Here is a 22,940-nt window from a genome sequence, read left to right on the forward strand (position 1 = left end):
GGCCTAGGGCTCTCAAGCAGTATCCCCTGCTGCCTGATTGGCTATGACAGGGTTAATGTGTCCTCCTTGATTCCAGGAGTTTATCACCTATATAAACGGGTCTTACAATTGCAGAGTCAGAGGGGCTATATCCAGAGAGCACATCATGCTTATATCTAGGGCTAAGGCATAAAAATAGACCCATATTTGTGTTCATTTCTTTTTTTTATACAGATAAAATATGCTGGTTGTGATCGCAGATTTTATCGATCACTTTTGCGCTCTGGTTAACATGGTCAGAGAAGGGGGAACTCTTTAAACCACACAGGAACGAATTTGACTCATCACAATGCTTAGTAAGGCTTTCTGGTGCAGTTCTTGGAAGTGAGAGAGTCGTGAACGAGGAAGGAAATGTTATTGGATCTGATTACCATATACAGTACTCCCGCCTGGCCCTGCGTTCGATTCACTTATAGGACAGTATGAATCCTACTCGCCCAGTAATGCCCCTGTCGGTTTAATATTCTATGATGGAACACATACTGCACGGTTTGGACAATGCACTTTTGAATTTGAGCGCTTGACTGCAAATACAGTTACCTTCTCCTTCCCGTGTTGTCTTTTGGAAGTGAAGGTACTTGCTGTGGCATGTCGCTGCTGGTTAGCCCCTGGAAAGAATTTGCTTTCTTTGGGAAAACATTCTGTTCAAGGATTAAACGTCTAACAGGGTAGTCTGAGTCGGCACACTTCAAAATATGCACGGTGAGGCTTCGGTTGCTCAGTCCGTGCTCGGGCCAAGGTTGGCTGTCTTCATCCTTTGAGTCAGGGCTACAGAAACCTTGTGGTGTGGCTGATGGTACTGACTCTGTTTAGAGGGCAGCAGGTGCTGGAGACCTTCCTCCTGAAAGGCAGTTTGCATCTCTATTTCTCAGTCGGCAAAGCCTTTGCAAGGGGCACTCAGCAGGTGTTCTTTCTTGGAAACGTCGTTTGCGTACAGTCTGAATAACCAAAACAGTAACGGCAGCCTGTCACTCTCTGGAGCGACCCGGTGGGCCCAGTCCTCAGCATCACCATCTCTTCCCCCGGCATTTGTCTACGCTCTCTAGGCTGTTTTTAGAGGCTGGTGACCTGAATTTCAATTGGAGTTTTCCAGTCTATTGAGAGACTCCTCTTTGGATTCTCGTGACCCCCCCACCTCGTGTCTTCTGCTTTGCATTGTAGCTGTAGTCTCAATTACTTACTTGAGCCCTTAATTGGATGACTAATCGGCTGTGCGGAAACGCTGTTATCCACAGCAGGTGGTTTCATGATTGTTTATTAATTTCTTTTTATAAAGGCATGGATAACTCTTGTGAACTATTTATAAGCTGTTATTAAGTAAACTCATGATCTCAATTAAGTAACTGATTGCTCAGTGGTAACAAAGCACAGACGACGCTGGGATATGGGTTCCAGGATTGCCATTCGAAGAATTAAAGAAGCTGCTTTTGTGTTTGTTTTCATCTGTCTGCAAGTGGAACACCATTTTTCTTTTGTAATGTTATAATGTCCACAGGCTGGCTGTCAGTTACCAAGCACAGTTGTTAGTTTGAGTCAATGCTCTGTTAACCACGTAGCTTCCAGCATTCCCCTCCCAGCAGGGTAAACATGATGTAATCCCCCCAGCTGTCTCGAGTACTTTGTGTTTTCTTACCTGCTCCACTGCCGGAGAACACAGCCTGGCTAACGCTGCTGTTAGTACTGTTAAACAGGATTGGTTAGTAGTAGGTTTTTACATGTTGATACTTTTATTGTTCTAAAGGTATTTCAATAAAACTTTATTATCAAGTGCAAATAATAATTATTTTAATCAAAAGAAGTTCTTGCAGTGGATTGAGACCAACAGGTTCATCCTTGGGGAAAACAAAGAAGGCCAGGTGAATCAGTTTAATTTCAGTGAGTGGTACAAATTGTGTTTATTTATATAATTAATGGCCTCAATCTATGTCAGTTTTAAAGCCCTTCTCCATAAAGGACATAACAAGTTTCCAAATAGTCTTTTTGCATATGATGTCCCTCCGTGTGTTGGGAGCCCAATAAACTGTGCCTGACTATCTTTCCTTCCTGTTGCTGCTATTGATCTGAGAAGCCTGACACATTGTATTTGTCTCCCAAGGATCTCTAGTCTGTACTTGGCTACACCTGTTGCCATGGAGAGATGCTGCCTGTTTATGATGTTTACCAAGTTATGATTTTTAGGGGATTTGAATGATCCATTCTTTGGCTTTATACTTATTTCCTCCTCGTTTTATTTAGTGCTTCGTAACTGTAAGCGACACTGCAAGTTCTGTTGAAATCCTCCCTGTTTGAATTGCAGTTATTGCTATGTGCCATATATATCTAGTTTAAACAGAGATGGACACAACTCATTACCGATGACAGCATACAGTATTTGAAGGAGGATAAGAAGTCAAATATTTTGTTCCTGCTCAAACATTGCATCTGCCAAGGACTTTAATGGCTCAACGTTGTCTCTTTATTAAAGCAGCCACACTTCCTGCTGCAAGGTCATGCTGTGATTGACAGTTTCTTGCCCATGTGTCAACTGGTAATGATGTGATTGGGATTGGGAGTTTGATTGGTCTTAAAGGGTTGTGATCTTAAGCTGTTTGGGTTCTGGGTAATGGGATCGCTTGGAACGCAGAACTGACATTTTGCACACCGTGCCACTTGCACTGTGGTTTCAGATAGATAAGTGTGGTTGTGCATTATGACCCTAAAGAGCACAACCAGGGAATGAAAGGCTTATCAGATGCTCTTTGCCTGGGCCCAGAGCAGGTCAGCACTTTGCATGATTTTTCTCCAACCCCCCTGCCTGCCCACTGTCCTGCCACAGCGTTAACAGGTGTGTGAATTACACCGTTAACGCAACACAAGTTCTCAGGCTGACGACCCGTTTTACTAAGCCTTTAATGTCCTTTCTCTGAGAATCTCTTGGCATCTTTCTTTGGCACCTTCGCCAAATGATACTGGGCAGTACCATCCCAGGATGCAGAGGTAAATGCTAGCCTCGGTCTGTTTTCTTTTGGGGAGTGCTAGTCTCCATTTACACTGTGAATGAGCTTAATCTGTTAAGCATTAGCTCACACTGCTGCTAACAATAAGTCTTCTCTGAGGGATACTTGCCAATTAGCACATTGATGGCGTAGGAAGTCCCACGCCTGGTCTTGTGTGTTCTGATTCTGGTTCTGTTCATTCTCTCGGTTGCTTAATTGAACTGATAGTTCTTTAGCTAAGAGCCTTTTTTGTTTTCAGCTTTTGAAAAGTCACAGAAACTGAGCTTCTGAAAACAGAGAAAAAGTGAGTTCAGTTGAGTTTAGGGAACTCAGCTGGAAGACCATAGTGTACCGATGGGTTTGGGAAGCTCTGGGGAATGCTACATTGAGGCTTGGAGCTGGAAGACAGCAGCTGCACAGCGCTGGTCAGACCTGCAGACAGTCTCTCTGTGTTCTGTCTGGTTTCTCGGAGACCAGCCTCACACGTCATCTCTCACCTGTAGGGATTGGAAGACGCATTACTTGAACATTACTGTCAGGACTGAACAGCAGACTTATACATTTATTATCTGCGTGTTACATCTTTTCGTAAAAATACAAAACACAGAACACAATGTGGTGGTAAAGTAGTGGAGGGACACCATGTATTAATGCACAACTATAACCTTTATAGCCTCCTCTGTTGGATTAGATCAACACACTCGTAAATGAAACACTTAGAACATATGCAACAGGTCTGTGGACGTTGCAGGAGATTGGTTTGCACTCATTAAATACCCTTCAGGTTTTTGCTGCTTGGCTTTGAGAGGACAGCGCTGGTGCCTGTTGTGGAATCTCACCTGAGTTTTCAAAGTGAGGGACCTGCAGGATGTTTGGAGTTGAGTACTGTCTTGCTCAGTCGTGTGCAGCGCTGACGCAGTCGTGTACGCAGAACAAAGCGCGAGAGTGCTTTCCCAAGTGCCGTATGCGGCGCTGCGTAGATGTCTGGAGAGGGATACAGTTTGAAGTAAATGGATGTTATTTAAGTGTGTGAATCTCGTAACAAGATTGAAAATAAAGGAAAACATTATTTTTTTAAATCCCAAATATGTGCGGTACTTAACTGAAAACTGAGCATTGGCCTATTGATGCTGGTACACTAATTAATTTCCTTCACTCTGCATTAGGGAGTTAAATCTTATTTTTATGTGGATATTTGGGAGCTTTAGAGCTTTGGGAAGTGTGAGGTGTGAAGTGTGAGCCTTCAACTGAAATCCTGATCATTTAATCTTGGTAAATATAACAATTTGCTAACTTTTTTTTGTTTCTTTTCCACCCTTCCCTTCCTTCCTTCTACCTTCAGTCTGCAAGAGTACGGACATCCGGAACAACATCACCCACCTTCACGCCATCGAGAACTGCACCGTGATCGAGGGCCACCTCAAGATCCTGCTGATGTTCAAGACCAAGACGGATGACTTCCGTGGCCTGCGCTTCCCCAAGCTCACCATGATCACTGACTACCTGCTGCTATTCCGCGTCTATGGCCTGGAGAGCCTCAGTGACCTCTTCCCCAGCCTCACGGTCATCCGCGGCACCAACCTCTTCTTCAACTACGCATTGGTGATCTTCGAGATGCCACAGCTCAAGGAGATCGGCCTACACAGCCTCACCAACATCACCAGGGGCGCCGTGCGCATCGAGAAGAACCCCGACCTGTGCTACCTGTCCACCCTGGACTGGTCCAAGATCCTGGACTCTGTGGAGGACAACTACATCGTCTTCAACAAGGACGACCGGGAGTGTGGGGACGTGTGCCCGGGCACGACACTAGGCAAGAGCAGCTGCCCGCAGACCATCTTCAACGGACACTTCAGCGAGCGCTGCTGGACACAGCAACACTGCCAGAGAAGTAAGTGACCTCGCTTGGGTCTAAGGGACTTGGGTTTGCGATTCCAAACAGACCATCTCATTGGATGTCCTCCTGCCCAATCAAATCGCAGTGTTTTGTGAGGGTTGGATGTCAAGATGGAGAATACTGATTGAGATCCTTACAATCTGAACATCAAGGCAGTGTCTAAGCTGTCACAGATTCTCATCTACTGCCTTCAACGCTAGTCATATGGTCTTCAATTAACCTAATATACTAATTACCTTATTTAAGTAACCCTTTCCTTAATTGGGCCAATTAAGTAATTGTGCTATAATTAGACCTATGAAATTGAGTTATGAATGGCTGTGGGGTAAACTTTGTGTTGTTCAGTAGTGAGAGCTGCAAGTTAAATAAACCGATAATAAAAGACTCTTCCAAGCTCCCCCCAAGTCCTCTGCCCTCTTATCCCTCATACCCTTGTTACTCCGGCTCTTTTTTGCTGCCCTAGTTACTTTTGGAAATCCACTCTCTTAGATCAAGTGATCTTTAAAAAAGGGAGCAGTTGGGTGGGGGGAGGTGGAAAAGAACAAAGTGTTGTCGGAGGTAGAACCTTTGGTACCTGCTTTGCCATAAAAAATTCTGTCCATTAGTTAAAGACGCCCCACCCCCTGTGCTTTAAAAAGAAGAAAACGCTGCTTGAAGGAGATGGTATTAGATGTCTAAACACATTAGCAGAGGGAAGACCTAAAAACAGAGAGCAACACAAGTTTCTCACACTATAAAGTGGGATAATTCAGTATAATGTAGAAACGCATGTCAGTTTTTCTATTTGGGTCTTCTGTACTTAAAATATGGATACTAGATTAGATTGCTCTCCTTAATTTCACAGTATGATAAATGAATAAATAGATTGCGAGTCTCAATACCAGTCGGCTCAGTACCATCTTTACAATATCTTTGTTTTGTTGTGCTAAACTTTGCACCTTGACCGTCTTGGACCTTGGACTGCAAATGGTACAGTGCTTTGCTTTCAGCATTCTCCCTGAAACATGCTTCTCCTACGTGGCTGCTCTTGAGTAGCTTCAACTGAGCTGCCAGTATGGTCAGTTGCACCAGTTGAGTTTGAAGTTGTGTGTATTAAGAGTGCGTGACTGATCCAATACTGGAGAAGAAAGGCAACCAAAACCAAAAAGTAAAAAAAAGAAAAGAAAAGCCATGGAAAAGCTTGTGTGTGTGTGTATATATATATATGTGTTTGTGTTTGAGTTTGAGAGAGTTGTTGCATTCTGGGTCGTCTGTTGTCCTTTAGTTGGGAAAGGGCAGCAAGCAGGTATGTCTCCCCTTCTCCGAGTCATGTGATTAGCACTAGTTTAGTCAAGTGTTGTGTCAAAGCTGGAGCCATTTCCAGAATATGATGCAATGTTTCACAGAGCGGGAGGGAGGGAGGGAGTTTGCTGTGCAAGTCCTCCGGCCCAGGGGAGGCTAAAGAGGGGAAAGCTCTCATTCCTGAGTGATCGCTTCCCCTCGGCACAAGGCTGTTGCTGCTGCTGCTGCAGCCTTTTTCCTTTTGGGTGTTGATGGAGTCATCCGTGGCGTCTCCCGGGACACCCGACACCGGCCCCTCGCTTGAGCCGACCACTAGTTTGCGCAAGCTGGTTTAAAATTGGTGTTTTTATCGAAAAAGTCTGAAACTTACCATTTTTAGCTTATGATGTGGCCTCTGCGATTACGCAACACGGCCGCTATCCTCCCCAAATCTGCTTTGAACCGGTTGGTGTAACTGTGTGTGTTTATATGCATTTTATTTAGAGCTTATGTGAATAGAAAGAGCAGCGAAATTCAGTTTTGCAGCATACTTCAGGTGGACAGAAATAGGGTTGAGAGAGCTGAATCTATTCTAGGATTGAAGTGTTATTTCATCTGTTTTGTTCTGAATTCATTTATTTGTATGTATTTTCTTTAAAGAAATTAAAACTGAATCGCTCACACTCTCATATATAGGCTGCATCCAATCTCTTGCATTTGCAAAGTCCACGGTGCACGCACAAATTTAATCTAAAATATCTTAATTGAATGTTGATCTATGTATATCAGTGTACACATATAAAAGTGGAAAATCTGAAACATTTCTGTTGCACACAAGGGCTTCACTTGTTTAAAAAAAAGAAAAAGAAAAAAGGCCAGTTCTTGCAAATCAGGCTCCTCTGTAACCTTGGCTCTGTTTGTGTTAGCCTACGCATAAATTCACACATACACTAATTTGTTTTTTAGTGAATGTTTGTCAGAGTTTTCTTTTCATGGGTTTGAGACCAACCGCAGAAGCACGATACCGCAATGATCTCCCAAATTACTGGCTGGGAGAATGAAGACAAATAGCCACATGTTGCGCTCATTATTGTGTTAGGCTACAGGTTGGCTTCCAGACGAGATGTGTTTGGAGTTTGCCTGGGGTGTTTGTTTTTGGTTTCGCGGGGTTCTGGAAATAGCAGCGTCGGGGAAGACGTGTCCTGTAATTTAGTTTCTTCAGGAGAAATCCGTTTAAGGCCAGGGAGACCGCTAAGTGCTAGACATTAAAGAAAACGGCACTTAACCTGCAGAGTGGGATTAACTGCGAAGGATTTCTTTACTTGGTTATTTTTTTTTTATTTTTTTTTAGTATTCATTTTTTTTTTTTTTAAGACTCTCTTTTTAGATCAAAGGCAAAGAAGGCTGTCTTGTTTTCAGCGTGATCACCACCAATATATAAGAAAGGAATTCTAATCTGCAAATGCAGCACAGAGACTCACACCCAGGGCAGTGGGGAAGCAAGTGTGCAGCTTGCTTCCCAGGTACCACGGGGATTGGGGTCATCTTGGTCGTTGGTTTTGTAAACTGCAGCACAAGCAGCAATTTCCATCGGTTTTTACAAGCTGTTTGAAGTCTTTGTGGCTTTTCTGGGTGATTGAATGGTGAAGTGGAGGGTATTTTTGTGTGTGTGTGTGTGTGTGTGTGTGTGTGTGTGTGTGTGTGTTTTTTACTTGCTAATCCCAGGGGGATCTCCTAAACATAATGTCATTTTGGCAGGGAAATGTGTCTAGGCTTCAGTTTGTTTGGTAAATGCAGCAAGGAATGGACACTTGGAGGTTTGCAGGGATGCCAACAAGACACCTGATGCACAAAGGATTAATCAGTCTCCTGTTAGCCTTTGATACAAACTGAACTGATGAAATGGACAAAATATGAGTGTGGCATATTTTTTAATATTGTTGGTCTGATTTTGCATCTCATACAAGGCTTAAACTGTGAAGCCAGGAATTCAGATGTAGCCTTTGGTATCTTTAAAATTTTAAATTTGACTAAAGGAGCCCTGAATTTGTCGCTTATTGTAAAGAAAACTTTCAAAACAGAACGGAACTACTGTTTCATTCACACTCACTCACTCACTCACTCACTCACTCACACACACACACTCAAATAAATGACAAATCTGATAAGAGCTGGCTTTTTTTATGTCCTCCACTGTAATGGATGCCAGATGTCTGCAGACATGCGCTAATCTTGGTAGGGCATCCGTCGCGCCGGTTGCCAAGAGAGGGGCTTTGCTTGGCACATGCGGGGCTCGTGGTGGGAGCTGGGAGAAATCCACGCTGGGCATCAAACAGCCCCCTGCTGTCTGGGCCGCTGCTCCCTGCTGCCCTGTGCTGCCCGTTTGAGAAAACTGTGCCATAGCTTTAGGGCCCATGGGATCTACGATAGCCTCAAAGAAAAGCAATTGAGTTAAATGAGTAGGCATTCAAACGCATTTTAATTCCCCAAGCAACATCTGTGGTAATGCTTGGGTTTTGATTCTTACATTTTATTTCATGTAACTTATTAGTTGCGGTGGATGTAGTATCAGTGAAGGTTGAAATGGTCTTACGTTTAGCTAAGGCTGCATTTAGGTTGAAATGAAGGTATTGTTTTGAGTAATTGTTTTATGCTGTAGAATTAAATAGGCCTTCCTTGGGGTTGGGTTTGCTTTTCTACAGACCGTTTTATGTTTTGGTGTTGGCTAGGGTTGGGGTTCAGCCAGTGGTTGGGCCTCAAATGGGATAGGTAATCTCTTGATGCAATACATTTGTTTGTAGTGAAATGTCTCTCCTTTCTGCCCTTCAATTCAGTATCACAGTTCACAGTAAAAATTCTGAATATTATTTAATTGAAATTGTGCATTTTAACTAACCATTTGGATGAATAAGCAATAATTGCTTTACAAATAAAAACACCTCCATCCTGCAGCTGTAATAGTACTTTTCTTGTCCAGCAGCATTAAAAGTACTCGTGGTAACAGCCACTGCAGTGTGCATGACTCTGTTTCACAATCGCCTCGGCTCCTCAAACCCCCCCCTCACCATTTTACTGCTGCAAACTGCCAGCTCCTCTGTGGAACAAATGGAAGATAAGCTGGGAAAAGAAAAGGAAACAGAAGGCTGCTCTGGCCCTGCGCATCGGAGAGAAACAACAGCACAGGGAATAAAAGAGTCCGGGAGCACAAACACCAGATCCCCCACGAAGATCAGCGCTATCTCTCCTCTGGCACAGAGTGTCCTGTTATTGTGAGGTGGCGTTCGCCTGTGCAGACACCGGCTCTTGCGCAACGCCACAGTTTTTCAGGTCAAAGTTCGGCTGCACAAGGCTTTGCTCTCTTGACGGCATTAACCGTTTCTCCTCTGCCGCAAATGCTTTAACGGTGGCCCTCCTTCCTGCTTTGAGGTTGCCTCCTGGCACCTTTGAGATAGAGCACCCCCCCCCCCACCACACACACACACACACAAACAGGCTGCCCTTCCCAGGACTGAACTGTTATCACGCTCTCCCTAGGAAAGCATAATTTTCTTGACTGTGAGAAATATAGTCGGGCACTTAAAGGAGTGAGACATGCAGTGATGGGCAGGTTAAAGGCCGTCAGTCTTGTTGCTGTTTATTCCCAGGAATGAGCTTTAGCTATTCCCCTCTTTCTCTCTCTCCCTCTCTTTTGAACGCGCTAGTCATCGGGGGTCAGTTCAGGTTTTTCCGGTAGTGGCAACAAACATGAGCATTGATACATTCCCCTTCTTCTCGCGCTCTGCCCATCTGACTGGCTCTTGCTGAAATTTGTGACGTGGTGCGGTTTTCTGTTTTTAAATTTTCTGTGGGAGGCAAGAAATGAACAGGAGCAAAATAAATCCCAACGAAAGCAAACGCAAACCCCGTCCAAAATAGCTGCTGGAGGAGGCATGCAAAAACAGGGGGGTGGAAAAAGAAGAGGAGAGATGGAGGGGGGGGGTAAAAGAAAAACAAAACAAGGTAAAACACACATTTAGATCTTCCAAGTACAGCTCCCAGGTACACACAGTATCCGCGTCTGTCGCAGTTTCCTGGATCAAAGAGTGCCTGGGCTCCGAGCGGCACATTCATCTTGTCAGTGGGTTTGGCCACTTTGGAAAGCAGCGGCCTTTCAAATTTATTTATTTTTTACCCCCTCCCCCCAAGGTTTCACACTCTCGCCCTGCCTTGATATGGCACTCTCTTGGGCTGCACTCGTTGTCAGGGAAATTCCCGATGTGTGGCCAACGCTGGCTTGTTCAAAATAGCCCCTCGCTCGCTTCTCTGCCTGGGCCGCCGCTCTGGCCGAGCAGGAGACAGAAAGGGCCTTGTCTTGTGGCCGAGCCCCGCGACACGTTTTTGGTGTGCGCGTGTGACTTGGCCTGTTGTGCCGCCCAGCGCTGCCTTTTCACACAGTCCGGCTGCATTTTAAGTCCGGCTCCGTTGCTTTTTTGTTGTTGTTGTTGTGTTTCCGTTTATTTCCCCAAGGTCATTGACATCCACGTTCTGTTCATCTGGTTCCATCCCCAGACAGTGTATGGTTTGTCATACCAGTGTTGGAATATAGTATATAATTTATATATGTATGTATTTATCTATTTATGCCCCCCAACCCCCCGGTTCTGGGCAAGCACTTTCATTCCCATTGTTGAAAGAGAACATGGCCTGGCTGGATTAATTAGACTCCTTTTGTTTATCTCCAGCAGGCCGTAAATCTGGGTCGGAGCCTTTTTCCTCCCTTTATTTTTTATTACATATGTACTTGTATATACTCATTTATTCTATGCAATAGCATTCATCTCTCAGGAAGCAAATAATCCGGAAAGTTCCAGTCATTGCAATCTGATATGAAACCACACTTCAGTAGCAATATTTCTCCCCACGTGTTGCCATCCTTGGCATTCCTGCGTGAGGCCATAAGCAGGATTTGACATGGCCAAAGCATGGCCATAGAGACCACATTAACACCCTCCTGCCAACCTTCTTCCAAGTCAACTTTTGTCACGTCGAGAGGACACAGAACACCTTGGCCTGGCTGCTAATTCCCTGCAATCCCCTTGAAGGAGCAGCAGTCTGGGGCTAATTGCACTGCCATGTATTCTGACACTTCCCCGGAGCATGGTGCGCAGGTTATTCGGGTTTATGGGATAACCTTGCTGCGTCAAAAGGCACTGAGTTAAAGGTGAGGAGTACGTGGATCTGATGGCAGAGTGAAACGCCAGAGTGGAAAAAGGGCAGCTGTGGGCAGCGGCACACCCAAGAAAAACAGACGTCACCCGAGCAATGGCGGGAACAACTTGCTCCAGGGCTTAGTGCTTCCGGTGGGGGGGTAATGTTCTGCACTGGAGGGTGTACGTTTTCATCACACCGGGCCTGAGTCATATGTTCCCACAGCCTGCCTGGGCTCCTCACCGCATGACGACAAAATCAGCACGCTAAGGACAAGATTAAGACTGTTCTGCCACAACACTGCCCCCCCCCACACACCCACACGGCAGTACGGAGATGCACTGTACCATTGCTAAATGCTGAAATTAAAAACTCTAGAGTGATATGTGTGCAGGTTGAATTAATCCCATTAATTACCGTAAACATCTTGTCCTGTGTGCATCAGAAGATCGGTTCCCCAGCGGGATGAGGATGAGTGCGCATCTAAGACTGGATTTGCATCTGAAAGAGACGGGTCTTTTTTCCTAGTTGTGTGTCATTTTTATAGGTCAGCAGATCCCCCACATAGATCAAGTCTGATTTCAATCATTTGATCACTGGCTTCCTCTTCTCTACAGATCCCCTGATAACTTTGTCCTTATCCAAGGTTAATGTAATCACTCCTTTAACCTAAACAGAGTGGCACTGAACAGTTATTGGAGCTGCGTTCAAAGAGAAATTTTGGTGGAAATGGAACATTTAAAAATGTAAAGATTCTGTGTCAATATAAATATCAACTCTCTCTGTCTCTGGCTCAGTATTGCGAACCGCCACCTGCCTTACTATGTCGGCCGCACAGGTCCTGTTTGATTTTCTGTGGGCCTGGCTGCCACGTCAACTCCGTAACCAAATGGGGAGATTTAAAAAAAAATAAAAAAATGGGACAGCAAGTTGGCACTGCCTGTCTTTTGAAGTCATACCTATGTCAACCGTTTGTTGAATGTCACTTTCCCATCGTTTGTATTTTGCTCCTACATCAGTCATATTTTCCCCTCTCCTCATTGTAATTAGCTTATCTTTTATCAGGCACCATTTTATATATTTTTATATGGTGGGGGGCAAGTGTGTGGGCTAAGCATTTGAGATCAGCTTCTGTCTTTGTCACGGCATACCAGAGCAATTCCCTGCTGCGAGACACTGAGGCTACAGAAGCAGAGGATTGTGCCAAGTCAGAAGCCAGGCGGCCGCTCCCCTGCTGCACAGAGGGGCTGACAAAGCTCTCTGCGGTTTTAAAGGGGGAAGCGTGCACTTCCCTTTGATGATAGGTGTATCTGCATGCTCTGCTCTGGTAGCTGTGCTTTCTGGCATTTTTGTTGTTGTTATGCAATTAAATGTCTGATTGCGCTGTTCAGACACTGTCTCGCCCTCTCCTTGCATCAAGCCCAGCTCTTAACCTGAAGGGCCCTCTCCTCATCATTCTTTAACGGAGCACATTGCCCGTTAAGGCCCATTGTCGTGTCATTTGTCTGACGGGAGAATATAAATCTACAGCAGGCGGGGAAAGCGAGTCTAAAAGGCTCAGTGCGGAACAACCACTTGGTATTATGCCAAGAGATTTATAAGAGATTATCGTAACCCCCCTCAACACAGACACACACAGAGCCAGACACACCCCCTCAGTTTGGACAGTTTGAGGTGCCGTGCCCTCTCACCCATGGGTGCCGATGATGGCATTTAACAGGACTCTGCAAGACATGACTGTTGTATTGCATATGCCGCCTCTCCAGATAGTGTCTGCCGGCTATAGAGAGGAAGCCCGACAGTAGTTCCCAGGCTGCTTGTGTTCTCTACAGATTGTTGATTGTCATTTTTATTATTATTTTAAAGCTCAGAAGGGATTGAGTATAAAACCACAAGAGCACGAGAGAGAGATGTGGGACTCACTTTGCCAGCGGCTGTTTGTATCCGGGTCCGGAATATGGATCATATTTGATCTGCGTGGCCGACGTGTTTTTTAAGAATGGGCTCAGCAGCTGCGTTTCCCTTCCGATTTGCTGGACTCCGCCCCGGGAGCCTATGCACTGCTGGCTGATTGTACTGGTACAGTGGCTCCCATTCATTAACAGCAGGAAGCCCCGGGGGCATCTGGAAGAGGCTCTGTCCTCCACATCATCAATGGCAGCTCTTTAAAATGTTTATTTGCATAGCACAACTTGTACCGCTTTTCCCTATTCTAATGCATGTAATTGGCCGCTCCCTGGAGTCATATTGAGCACAGGCTACTTCTGAGGATTTAAATCCCCCCTCCCGTGCCTCAGAATGTGTCGTACATATTCCAGGAGATTTATTAGCACTTTATTCCTTAGCTTTATAATGCTATTAACATCATGGCTTTATGCACTCAAGTCCCACCTCCCTCTGCCCCCTCAACGCCTTACTTGTAATGTTTGTAGTTTGCAAAGACTTCTGGGAATGGTTCTCACAGGTGGCACCCTTCAGATGGTTAGTGTAAATAAATAACAAGGATGTAGAAAGTGAAGTGAACAAGATTCGAGTGTGACTTAATGTATCCCCCCATTCAAGGATGGCTGTGTGAATCTGAAAGGAAATAACAATTATTCTAGTATTAGTTTTAATAAAATGGGTTTAACAGTTTTGTTTTTTTAAGAAATCAAAAAGGCACATATTTGCAGTTATCTAATGATGGTCATTTTAAAACATGTCTGCCTCTTAAGTACATTTTAACTTATTTTATACCAAACCTAAATTGCTGTGATTGTCGAGGAGCTTCCTAAGGGCATGCAAGGACATAAAATGCTCTTGTCTTGTGCAGCGTAAAAGGCAGGGAAAATTGGACGAGGTACCGAAAGCTGATGTCAGACCGGGATTCAAACCAGCAATTGAAGCTGGAGCTGTGCAGAGTGAGTGGGAGTGGGGGGTATACAGACAATATGGTCCAGTTTCCAGATTAGTCTTCACTTGAAGGAGCTCCAGATTGACACTAGAGCAGAAGTAACCCAGGAAGGTGTTTCTGCTGTGGTTTTGCCTATTGGTAACATATTTAAAAAAATAAAAATCTTTGGAAGCTCAGCAAAAAACAACTATAGCCTAGCAGCACAATCTGCATCTGCAATCAGACCAGCAACCCTGCTGTGCCAGACGTCGATGCAGAATTGATCTGCTCTTGATTTGAGTGTCACGAGAGACAGTTGCCGTTTCAGTGCATATTAAGACACTTGTGTTGTAACGGGGGAAGCGCCAGCGAGCGATGTGTTGCAGACAGACAGCCACTGCCATTGTGTGGAAAAGCTTGGCTCCAGCGGTGCCCCAACTGGAATCATATTTGAGACGTGAGGGTCAGGACACTGGGCGTGAAGTAATGACTCTGAATGTCCTGCCAGCGCTCCGCTCCGGCATCCTGAACCAGAGCCTTTTTCAAACGCCTTGCGAGGTGATTTATGCACGGCTCTTTCCTTCGTCTCCATCTCTCTCCCCCTGTAAGCGACGCCTGTGCGATTGTTTTGCTAGTAGGTCCCAGCCGTGTGATTGTGGCCAGGCTTGCAAAACAAAACAAAACAAATAACCGGCAACACTGTTTAATAATAATAATCATAACAACAATCATGCAAGTGGCCTTAGTAACAGATCGTGCCGGAGACGTGAAGGGTTGGTTACGAAATTGTTTCCCGGCCTTGTCTAGAAAGGAAAGAAAGCATTGAACTCTGAGGGAAATTGTTACATTCAATTAACAGTTACTTTGCCGGAGATTTTGTGTTTTCCAGATTAATTTATTTAAATTATTTGTTGAATTGGGTGCTCCTGATCTTGGATTAGAATGCAGGGTCAAAAATCTGTTTATCTGGTGGTATTATTTACTCACACGGTTTAAATGTAAGACTCCTGGTTTGTACCACTTTGGGGCTCAGAGTATGCAACACAGAGGAAGAGGGAGAAAGACTGATGTCTCCCACAGTACAATCATTTTCACCATTCAACAATAATCAACCCCGAAAACCAGGATGGAAGCCTGCACCATGTCCAGGTGACTCAGTTTCATGCCATTACGAGTATTTTATAGTTGATATAGTTCTTGTATGCTTTCAGCCTACTAACATAACTGCATGAAATTACTTTGGTTGCATGCACAACAACCGCCGCCAAAATCGAGGCTCCTGTTCATCATGCTGACCCCCTGTCCTGTGGAAGCGCTGCACAAAAGTTGAAACTTTGACCCAGAATGGGGAGCTGGTGTTATTGTGAGCAAAATTTCCCCTTTAAACTTCACCCATCCGTTCCCAAGGTTCAGGACAAGGGAGCTGGGTGTTTTTTTTTTTGTTTTTTTTTTTCCTCTCAGAGTCTGTTGGCCTCTGCAATCCCCCCCCCCCCCCCCCTCTCTCTCGCACGCGCATTGACTCGACTGCTTGACCCGAGACAGTGAGACAAAAAAAGGAGCCTGCAAGTATCAGTAACCTATGGTGCTTGTGGAGGGCTCTTGTTTTTCTCTGCTGCTAGGCGACCAGGGAGCAACTTTGTGATGTAACAGGCAGTGTGTACACAGGTTGTTCCCAGCAGAGGGGCTGCCATGGTAGGGGAGGCTCCCTAATCAAAGCCCTGGCCTCCCTTTGGGTCCCGGCCTGCGTGCTGGAGGAAGCGCTGGCGCCAAGTCAATCTCTGTGCGTAACAATAGTTGGTTAAAGAGTTCACAGAATGTGCTTCCCGATTATTTCCTGCCATTGTGGGACAGTTCCTACTTGACCGTTACGAGTGGACCCTCTGGGAGTGTTCTCAGAGTCGGGGATTGAGACGGTTTGTGTGCGGTTTTTTTGTGTGTCTGTGAGAGTTCCACCGCAGGATATAAAAGTGATCTACTAGTCCTGGGGGGTCATCGACAAGAAAGACACAATTTAAAAAGCATGACCAAGACATATTGCCTGCACATGGAACTGGATGTTTTTTAAGTATCATGTGGCCTGCAGTGCCAATGAATTAATAAAACACCGGCCTCAGACTGATATCAAGAGCATTAAACTTGTCTGCAGTGCAAGTCGAATTTTCTCTGGACCCGAAACCGTTTTATTACTGAGCAATTGCTACGTCCTCTCACAATTTTAACTATTACACTTTTTGCAAGTTCCACAACCTCACCTTCCCCCAAACTTTCCCATCCTCCATTCATACAGTGGCTCACAGCAAATATTTGTGTAGCTGGGCTTGTACGCAGTTGTACGCAAGCCCGAGGCGTAGCACGAGAGCAGCTATTGAAATCCCTGTCTACATAAACACAGATCGCAAAGCTGCTGCGATGCTCACGCAGGGACTCTTGTCTTTCAGCCTTTTTTTTTCTTTTTGCATATCTTTGATAAGACATTTGCATCCAAAATCGAATACAATTAAAACGATAATTCTGAATACAGCCACTTCCCCCCTCCAGGACCTGAAATCTAGGCAGGAGCGCACTGAGCTTTGGCGAGAAGCGACAGAAATATTGACCGTTTCCAACTGTTGGACATTGCAGCACCAGAACAAGTGTACCGGTCTAGATTGGATCTTTCCTACATGTGTCAGGCTTAAAAGTCGGCCCTGTGTCAGAGCACCTGCGAGGCCTGTGCATGCAAAGCATCTGGGCGTACAACCCCTCTAACCTGACTTGGTCTTGAAAGCTGGGCGAGGAAACCTGTCCCTGCACTGTGCCCAGGATCCCTGCCAATCTAGCCTTAGTGGGCAGTGTAGACCCGTGTGTTCTTCACCGCACACTTGATATCAGGCAAATGAGAAATACCTCACTGTTTTGTTTGGAGATTTTGGGTGGGGAGGCATTAAGAAGGGTTTATTTCAGGGCACTCTGGAGTATTGCCTGTCAAACTATCGCCCGATAACATTGACACACTCCGCAGGCCTACCTGTGTAACTCCACACTGAGATGCTGATCACCACTTAACCGACACTTTTGTCTGAAGTGAAGGAGAATTGTATCTAAAATCCCTTTCAATGGGAACTCGGCTGTACGTTTTGCTGTAGGGGCCTGTATAGTAAGAAAGTCTTCACCAAATTGTAAGAGCTAGTTGTTGGGTTAGCTGTTGAAGAAGGCACTTCGTTTGACGCCAAACGAGGCAGAAAATAAATCCTTAAATTCTGGATTGCGCATACTGTCCCTTAAAATGAAGAAAACATGTTCAGCAAGAACACTACAAAAGGGTTTCTTGTGGTATGTGGAGATAATTATATAGTAGCATTTTTGGATCTGAAGCATCTTTTATTTTTTCAGTTTGGGTTTGAGCTTTCAGTACTTTTCCTAGTGTACTTTTTTGTTTTCTCCTTCAGTATTTTCTTCATGGATTCATTTAGGAGCTTGCTGAATCGTATCTGCAGTCTCCTCAAAGTTGCTCCTTGCATCTGGTGCTGTGTGAGTCTTTTAGCCCTTCGTCCATACAGTTAAACTGCAGTAACCTTCAGCATGCAATCTGAAATATTTTAGGCATTTGCTAAGCTTCTACAGGCGTCAATTTGCGCTGCTTTCCACACTTCAATGTTTTCTTTCAGCTTAAGCTCCTGCTGATGTGAGGTTCATTTTTTACATATTATGTTTTTTTTTTTTACTTCGATGCGTAGCATTTTCTCCTCTATTTACTCAATCACACTCGAAGACCACTCAAACTCCATCAGGGTGTTGGTTAAACGAGTCGATCTGTATTTGTGTTTTAATTCAAACACAAATACAGATCCACAGATCTACTTCTTCTACCCAGGACCAGCCTCATTTATTGTTCATAGCTCAAATTTATTTTTATTTATGATGTTTTCGCACGCATCAACGATTGAGACCTTTTTTTTTTTTTTAACACTACAAGAGATCTATAACAGATTGCCTGATTGATTCATGTGACTGTATGTGAGAAATTGGCGCTTACGACACAAAGTACTTGCAACACTCTCTCATGTGCATATATTTGAAGATCTTATATTTTTGTATATTGAATTTGCGCTTATCTTAAAAAGCCCATGTGCGATTGCATACCTGTTGGAATTCGGCCATAAATCCGTCCCCAGTCATTTTCACTGCATTACCGTAGCAACATGTCAACACTTGGGTCTCGTTAAGAAGTCCGAGCTTAATAGGCTCATGAAGCTAATTCTGTGAACGCAAGTCATGCGTACAAGAATTTGAATACCGGAAAAGAACGGTGAATATTAAAATAATAATTTCGATTTAATTATCTCAGCTCTACACCTAAACAATGCCCTTTCCTCACGCACGGCAAGTCCCGGTCAGCGGCTGTGTGTGGCGATGGCAGCTGATGGGAACCGAGGGGCTATATTTGGAGCTGTCCGGCGTCGTCCAGGAGGATATGGCTCTTGTTATACCTCCGCGTTCTCCGGAGAATGCGACCTCACTTTGACCTCCGGCCCTCGGGGGCAAAGCAACCGAGCAGCTTCCCATCCGGCCGTGCACAGTCCTGCGTGAAAGACATTCCAAGGAGATGTCACTGACTGAAAAGGCTGGAGGCGGGGGTGGGCCGCAGGACGTTCGGGTTCAGGCGGTGGGATGTGGTGGTGGGGGGTGTTAAGAATCGGCCCCCGGAATGGCAACAAACCATATATCTGACATCCTGGAAATGACTATTTATTTTACACAGCATCCCTGATTTAACAATAGCTGCCAAACTGACAAATCCCTATGTCTCTCCAGGGAGCAATTGTTCCTCAGTATTTGTTATAAACACCTTTCCTGTATATACCCCCTGCCATTTATCACACATGGTTTAGCTTAATTCTTTTGGCTTCTTTTGATCATGTTCATGTTTTATTTTGATTTTTGAAGATATATATTCAAGTGCACAGCCACATGGATGTATTGTTCCTAACGTACTCCCCTCCCTTTGCAGAATAATTGTCTTGTATGTTTTTACACTGATGCAAAGTTTAGGAAGTTACTTTTCTCGCCTGCCCCACAGCGCTGTATTTCCGCTTTCATACTTATTTCACTCTGTTTTATGGTGCTTTCCTCTGAACTTTGGCCAGATCAGCGTGAAATTAAATGCTGTAATGCACTCTATGTTGGGAGCAGCATTTAGTGTTCTCTCTCTTTCTCTCTCTCTCTCTGTTCCCTGTAATCATTTTTGAACAGTAGGCTCAAGATGGAAGGAGACGGCACTATTTAGGTTCTCAAATGGGATAGTGTCTTTCTACATATTTGGAAATATCCTCCCTACTCACGCACCTTTATTCTTCTATCTCTTTCTCCCGTCCCGCCATTTCTTTCCCAGGTCTCCCCCTGCCTTCCTTCTCCCCTTCTCTCTCCCTCTTTTTCTGTGCCTCTTACTCTGTGGTATGCAGACACGCTGGAATTTCTGGGCCTCGAAAATGACAGACCAAACTTGTCAGGCCTAGCTCGGGTTACTGGGAAAGATGGCTGCATTGTAAGCGTAGGTAGGAGGGGCATGTGTATATATGAAGAGGGGTGGAGAAAAATAGAGAACGGGAGAGAGAGAGAGAGCTACAGCCCCCTTCCCCCAACTCAGAACGCTCCAGCCAGGTGTGAGAGTGTTTCTAAATGCAAATGACAGTTACCTGTGCATTCCTCTTGCTCAACAGGAACTAGGCTTGCCCGAGAACTGTTATTCTTTGCTGACCGTTCTTGAGATGGCGGGACAATGGGCCCTGCACCTTCCACACGTGTCACTGCCAATTAAGCCCCAGGCTATCTTTGATCATAACGAGCCACTGCCTTAGGGGGGCGTTGGGTGGGATGGTGTGCATCTCTGAGCTAGGGAATGCAACAGTGGTGGTGGAGGATTCCTTGACTTAGTAAATACGTTCCTTAACGCTTAATCAAGCATATCTGCTGAATGTTTTTATTAAGTTCTTCTCTGTCTTGCTCTTCCCTGTCCTGTATCTCTCCCTCTCTCTCTCGCTAGCTCACTCACCCGCGCTCTCTCTCCGGGCCTAATCATTTATTCACAGGCGACTTAATGCACCCCTTGTCATGAGCTTGGAATTTTAATTGCTAACCAGCGCACCACCACATTCCATTTGGCATTTGCAAGAGTCTTATGTGATCTTAACGCACACACACAGGGCCCTCGTAAGTGACTTTTTTTTTTTTTTAATCAATCTGCACCGGAATTGGCCCGGCCAGCTACACGCATGAACCACCCACAAAATGTACGTTAAAAGTACAAATAAATGGGAGCCTGGTAAATATGAAGCCCCCTGGGGTCAGGTTCTCTCTTCTTTGAGCGCGATTCAAGAATGGTAGCTGACCCACTAGCTCAAGTATTCGGTCGCCCTGCGAATTTCTGATCGGGATGCCGAGCCGTGCATCAGCCTGCCGCGTTTCATGTTTGAAATACTTCTGTGATTGTTTTCTGCTGCAAGTACATGTGTTTTTCTTCTGTCGTGGTGTTATAAATGACCACGGGAGGTAAAAAACTTGAGTATTTAGAAGACTCTCCTCTTTTTTCCATGTTACGCATTTTTCTCCTTTTTTTTCCTTCCAAATTTTTATTTTTGTCATTGGCCCAGACTGTTACTAGCTTTGCTGTGTGCACACGTGTCAGTGTGTAACACTCACCCAGAAAGCAAGCTACAAAATCAACATTCTGGCAGTCTTTGTCTGATCTTCTCTAATTGAAATACGCAATGTGTAATAATAATCACACATATTGCAGAAAGATATAAATCACATGAGGGTAAACCAGTCCTTAATTATAGTACAGCTGCATTTAAGGGCTTCCACTTTTATTTTTGGCTCGTTTGTTTGTTTCTTTTGTTTGTTTGTTTGTTTGTTTGTTTGTTTTTGAGGCCTTGAAGTCAAGATAACAGTTAAGTTGCTTAACAGTGCTTTTTTTTGTTATTTTTATTTATTTTTTGGTTCAGTGATTTGGCTGGAGCTCCAGTCCTCGGAGGGTTTGTTGTGACAAATGGCATTATCTCAGGTTCAGGCCCCCAGGGTGATCTCAGAGTCTCCGTTTCTGCCAGTCGCTTCAGTCAAGATGCAGCTTGCACCCAGCGGTTTGGGGAGGGTGTTGGCTGGGACTGGGGGAATGTCGCATGGATAACCGTTCGCATCCCGGGGTGAATTTGCATGTTTGTAGAATGCATGTACTTACTTTATCTTGCAATACCTGATTTCTGTTTTTTGTTTTTGGTGGAGGCCTGGAGTGTGAGATCCTTGGGATCAATTAGGCAAGGTGTTACAACAAATGGTGCTTTGAGTTGGTGAAGGAAAGAGGATTGTCAGGGCGGGTTTTGAGTTCAGGTAATGTTCACTGGAACTCCTGCAAGGCCTTTTTCTGACAGATTTGAATAGAATGATGTATTGAAAGATGCTTCGAACGCCCATCTGATCTCTATAGCAAAAGTTATAGAGAGGGATCGATTCAATCAGGAGCTGCTGGACTGAAAGAAAAGGGACAGAAAACTTCAACAACTTCAACAGCAAACAAACCCCCTCTTGAAATCATACAAAAGAAAAGCACCATTGAGATGAAGTTGTGTGAAACAAAGGAGCATTAATTTATGAGAGGCCGCTTCCTGCAAACAACAAAAGGGCACATTCGTTTTCATTATGCTCGCTCGGTAATGTGAGATTTGTGAACAAACTAACCGGAACGGCGCTGACCCACGGGCCGGGCTGGAGCCGTGGCCAGTTGTGCGCTGGGTCTGGAGACCCCGAGGGCAGGTCCTGAGCCGTGTTCTTGTTTGTCCCGCCTCAAGGTTCACGTTGCTTTATTTTGTTTATTTTTTTTCTACAGGAGACGGTTAATCATTTGATTTGTCGCAGCAGATTGTGGCTTGTTGTTTTTGGTCTGCAACCTGAAAAGTAACCTCATAAAGAAAAAAAAAAAAATCATTCTAGAAGCAGGAAAACAAACACGGAGCAGGCCTGGACCATTAACTGTCAACTGTGTCCAAAAGGAAGAAATCTCAGAGTGCAGCCACTCCTGGGGATGATTTAAGACTTCCTTTTTGCTCGATGAGTACAAGCTGTACCACCTTGTGTTGTTTATTTACTCTATATAGTTTTTGTTTTGTTTGTATTTTTCCAGTTCGGTCCTCCCCTGCTGGTTTGTAATCCACCGGGCCAGAGAGCCGGCAGAACTGGAGAGTAGTGACCGCCCCCATCTTTTTGCTGTCAGACCAACCCCTCGCCCCACCTGATGAAAGCAATTAATCCGAGCGGCACAATTTTGCCGTGCTAATTAATCCAGGAGGGGAGCTCAATTTGTTTGTTGCTAATTTGCTTTCCTGCCCTGTAGCGCACATAGCGGCCTGAGCAACGAGAAGGAAATTAAATAATCGGTATGATGCAAATGCCTTCTTTAAGGCGCGTTAATTAACCCTTTCAGGACCTCTCTTGGCACTGTTTTTTTCTCTGTTAAATCACTGATCATACTTAAGAGGGTGTGATTGCCTTGTTCAAAAGTGACACGACCAAATTGTCTTCATTAGTGCACCGCCTGGAGCAGAAGTTCACCACCAAGGGTGATTCTACCAAATTAATTTTTCTGGCCTCAATTGATCTGGAGAAGATTAACATGGGGGTGGGGGTCTGAGAGAATGCAGGCTCCTGCAGCCAACAATGCAAGGTTTCACCCTTCACT

General features: G+C 44.8%; 1 protein-coding gene across 1 annotated transcript in view; it reads left to right on the top strand.

Moving 5' to 3' along the window:
- The window catches only part of insrb (insulin receptor b), an 85,417-nt gene that overhangs the window by 21,368 nt on the left and 41,109 nt on the right, over positions 1–22,940 (top strand). Inside the window, exon 2 of the mRNA XM_066695914.1 lies at positions 4,357–4,905. Coding sequence (XP_066552011.1) covers positions 4,357–4,905 — 549 coding nt within the window. The remainder of the gene's footprint in view (positions 1–4,356; positions 4,906–22,940) is intronic.

This window comes from Amia ocellicauda, chromosome 22, assembly GCF_036373705.1.
Source record: "Amia ocellicauda isolate fAmiCal2 chromosome 22, fAmiCal2.hap1, whole genome shotgun sequence".
Classification (NCBI taxonomy): domain Eukaryota; kingdom Metazoa; phylum Chordata; class Actinopteri; order Amiiformes; family Amiidae; genus Amia; species Amia ocellicauda.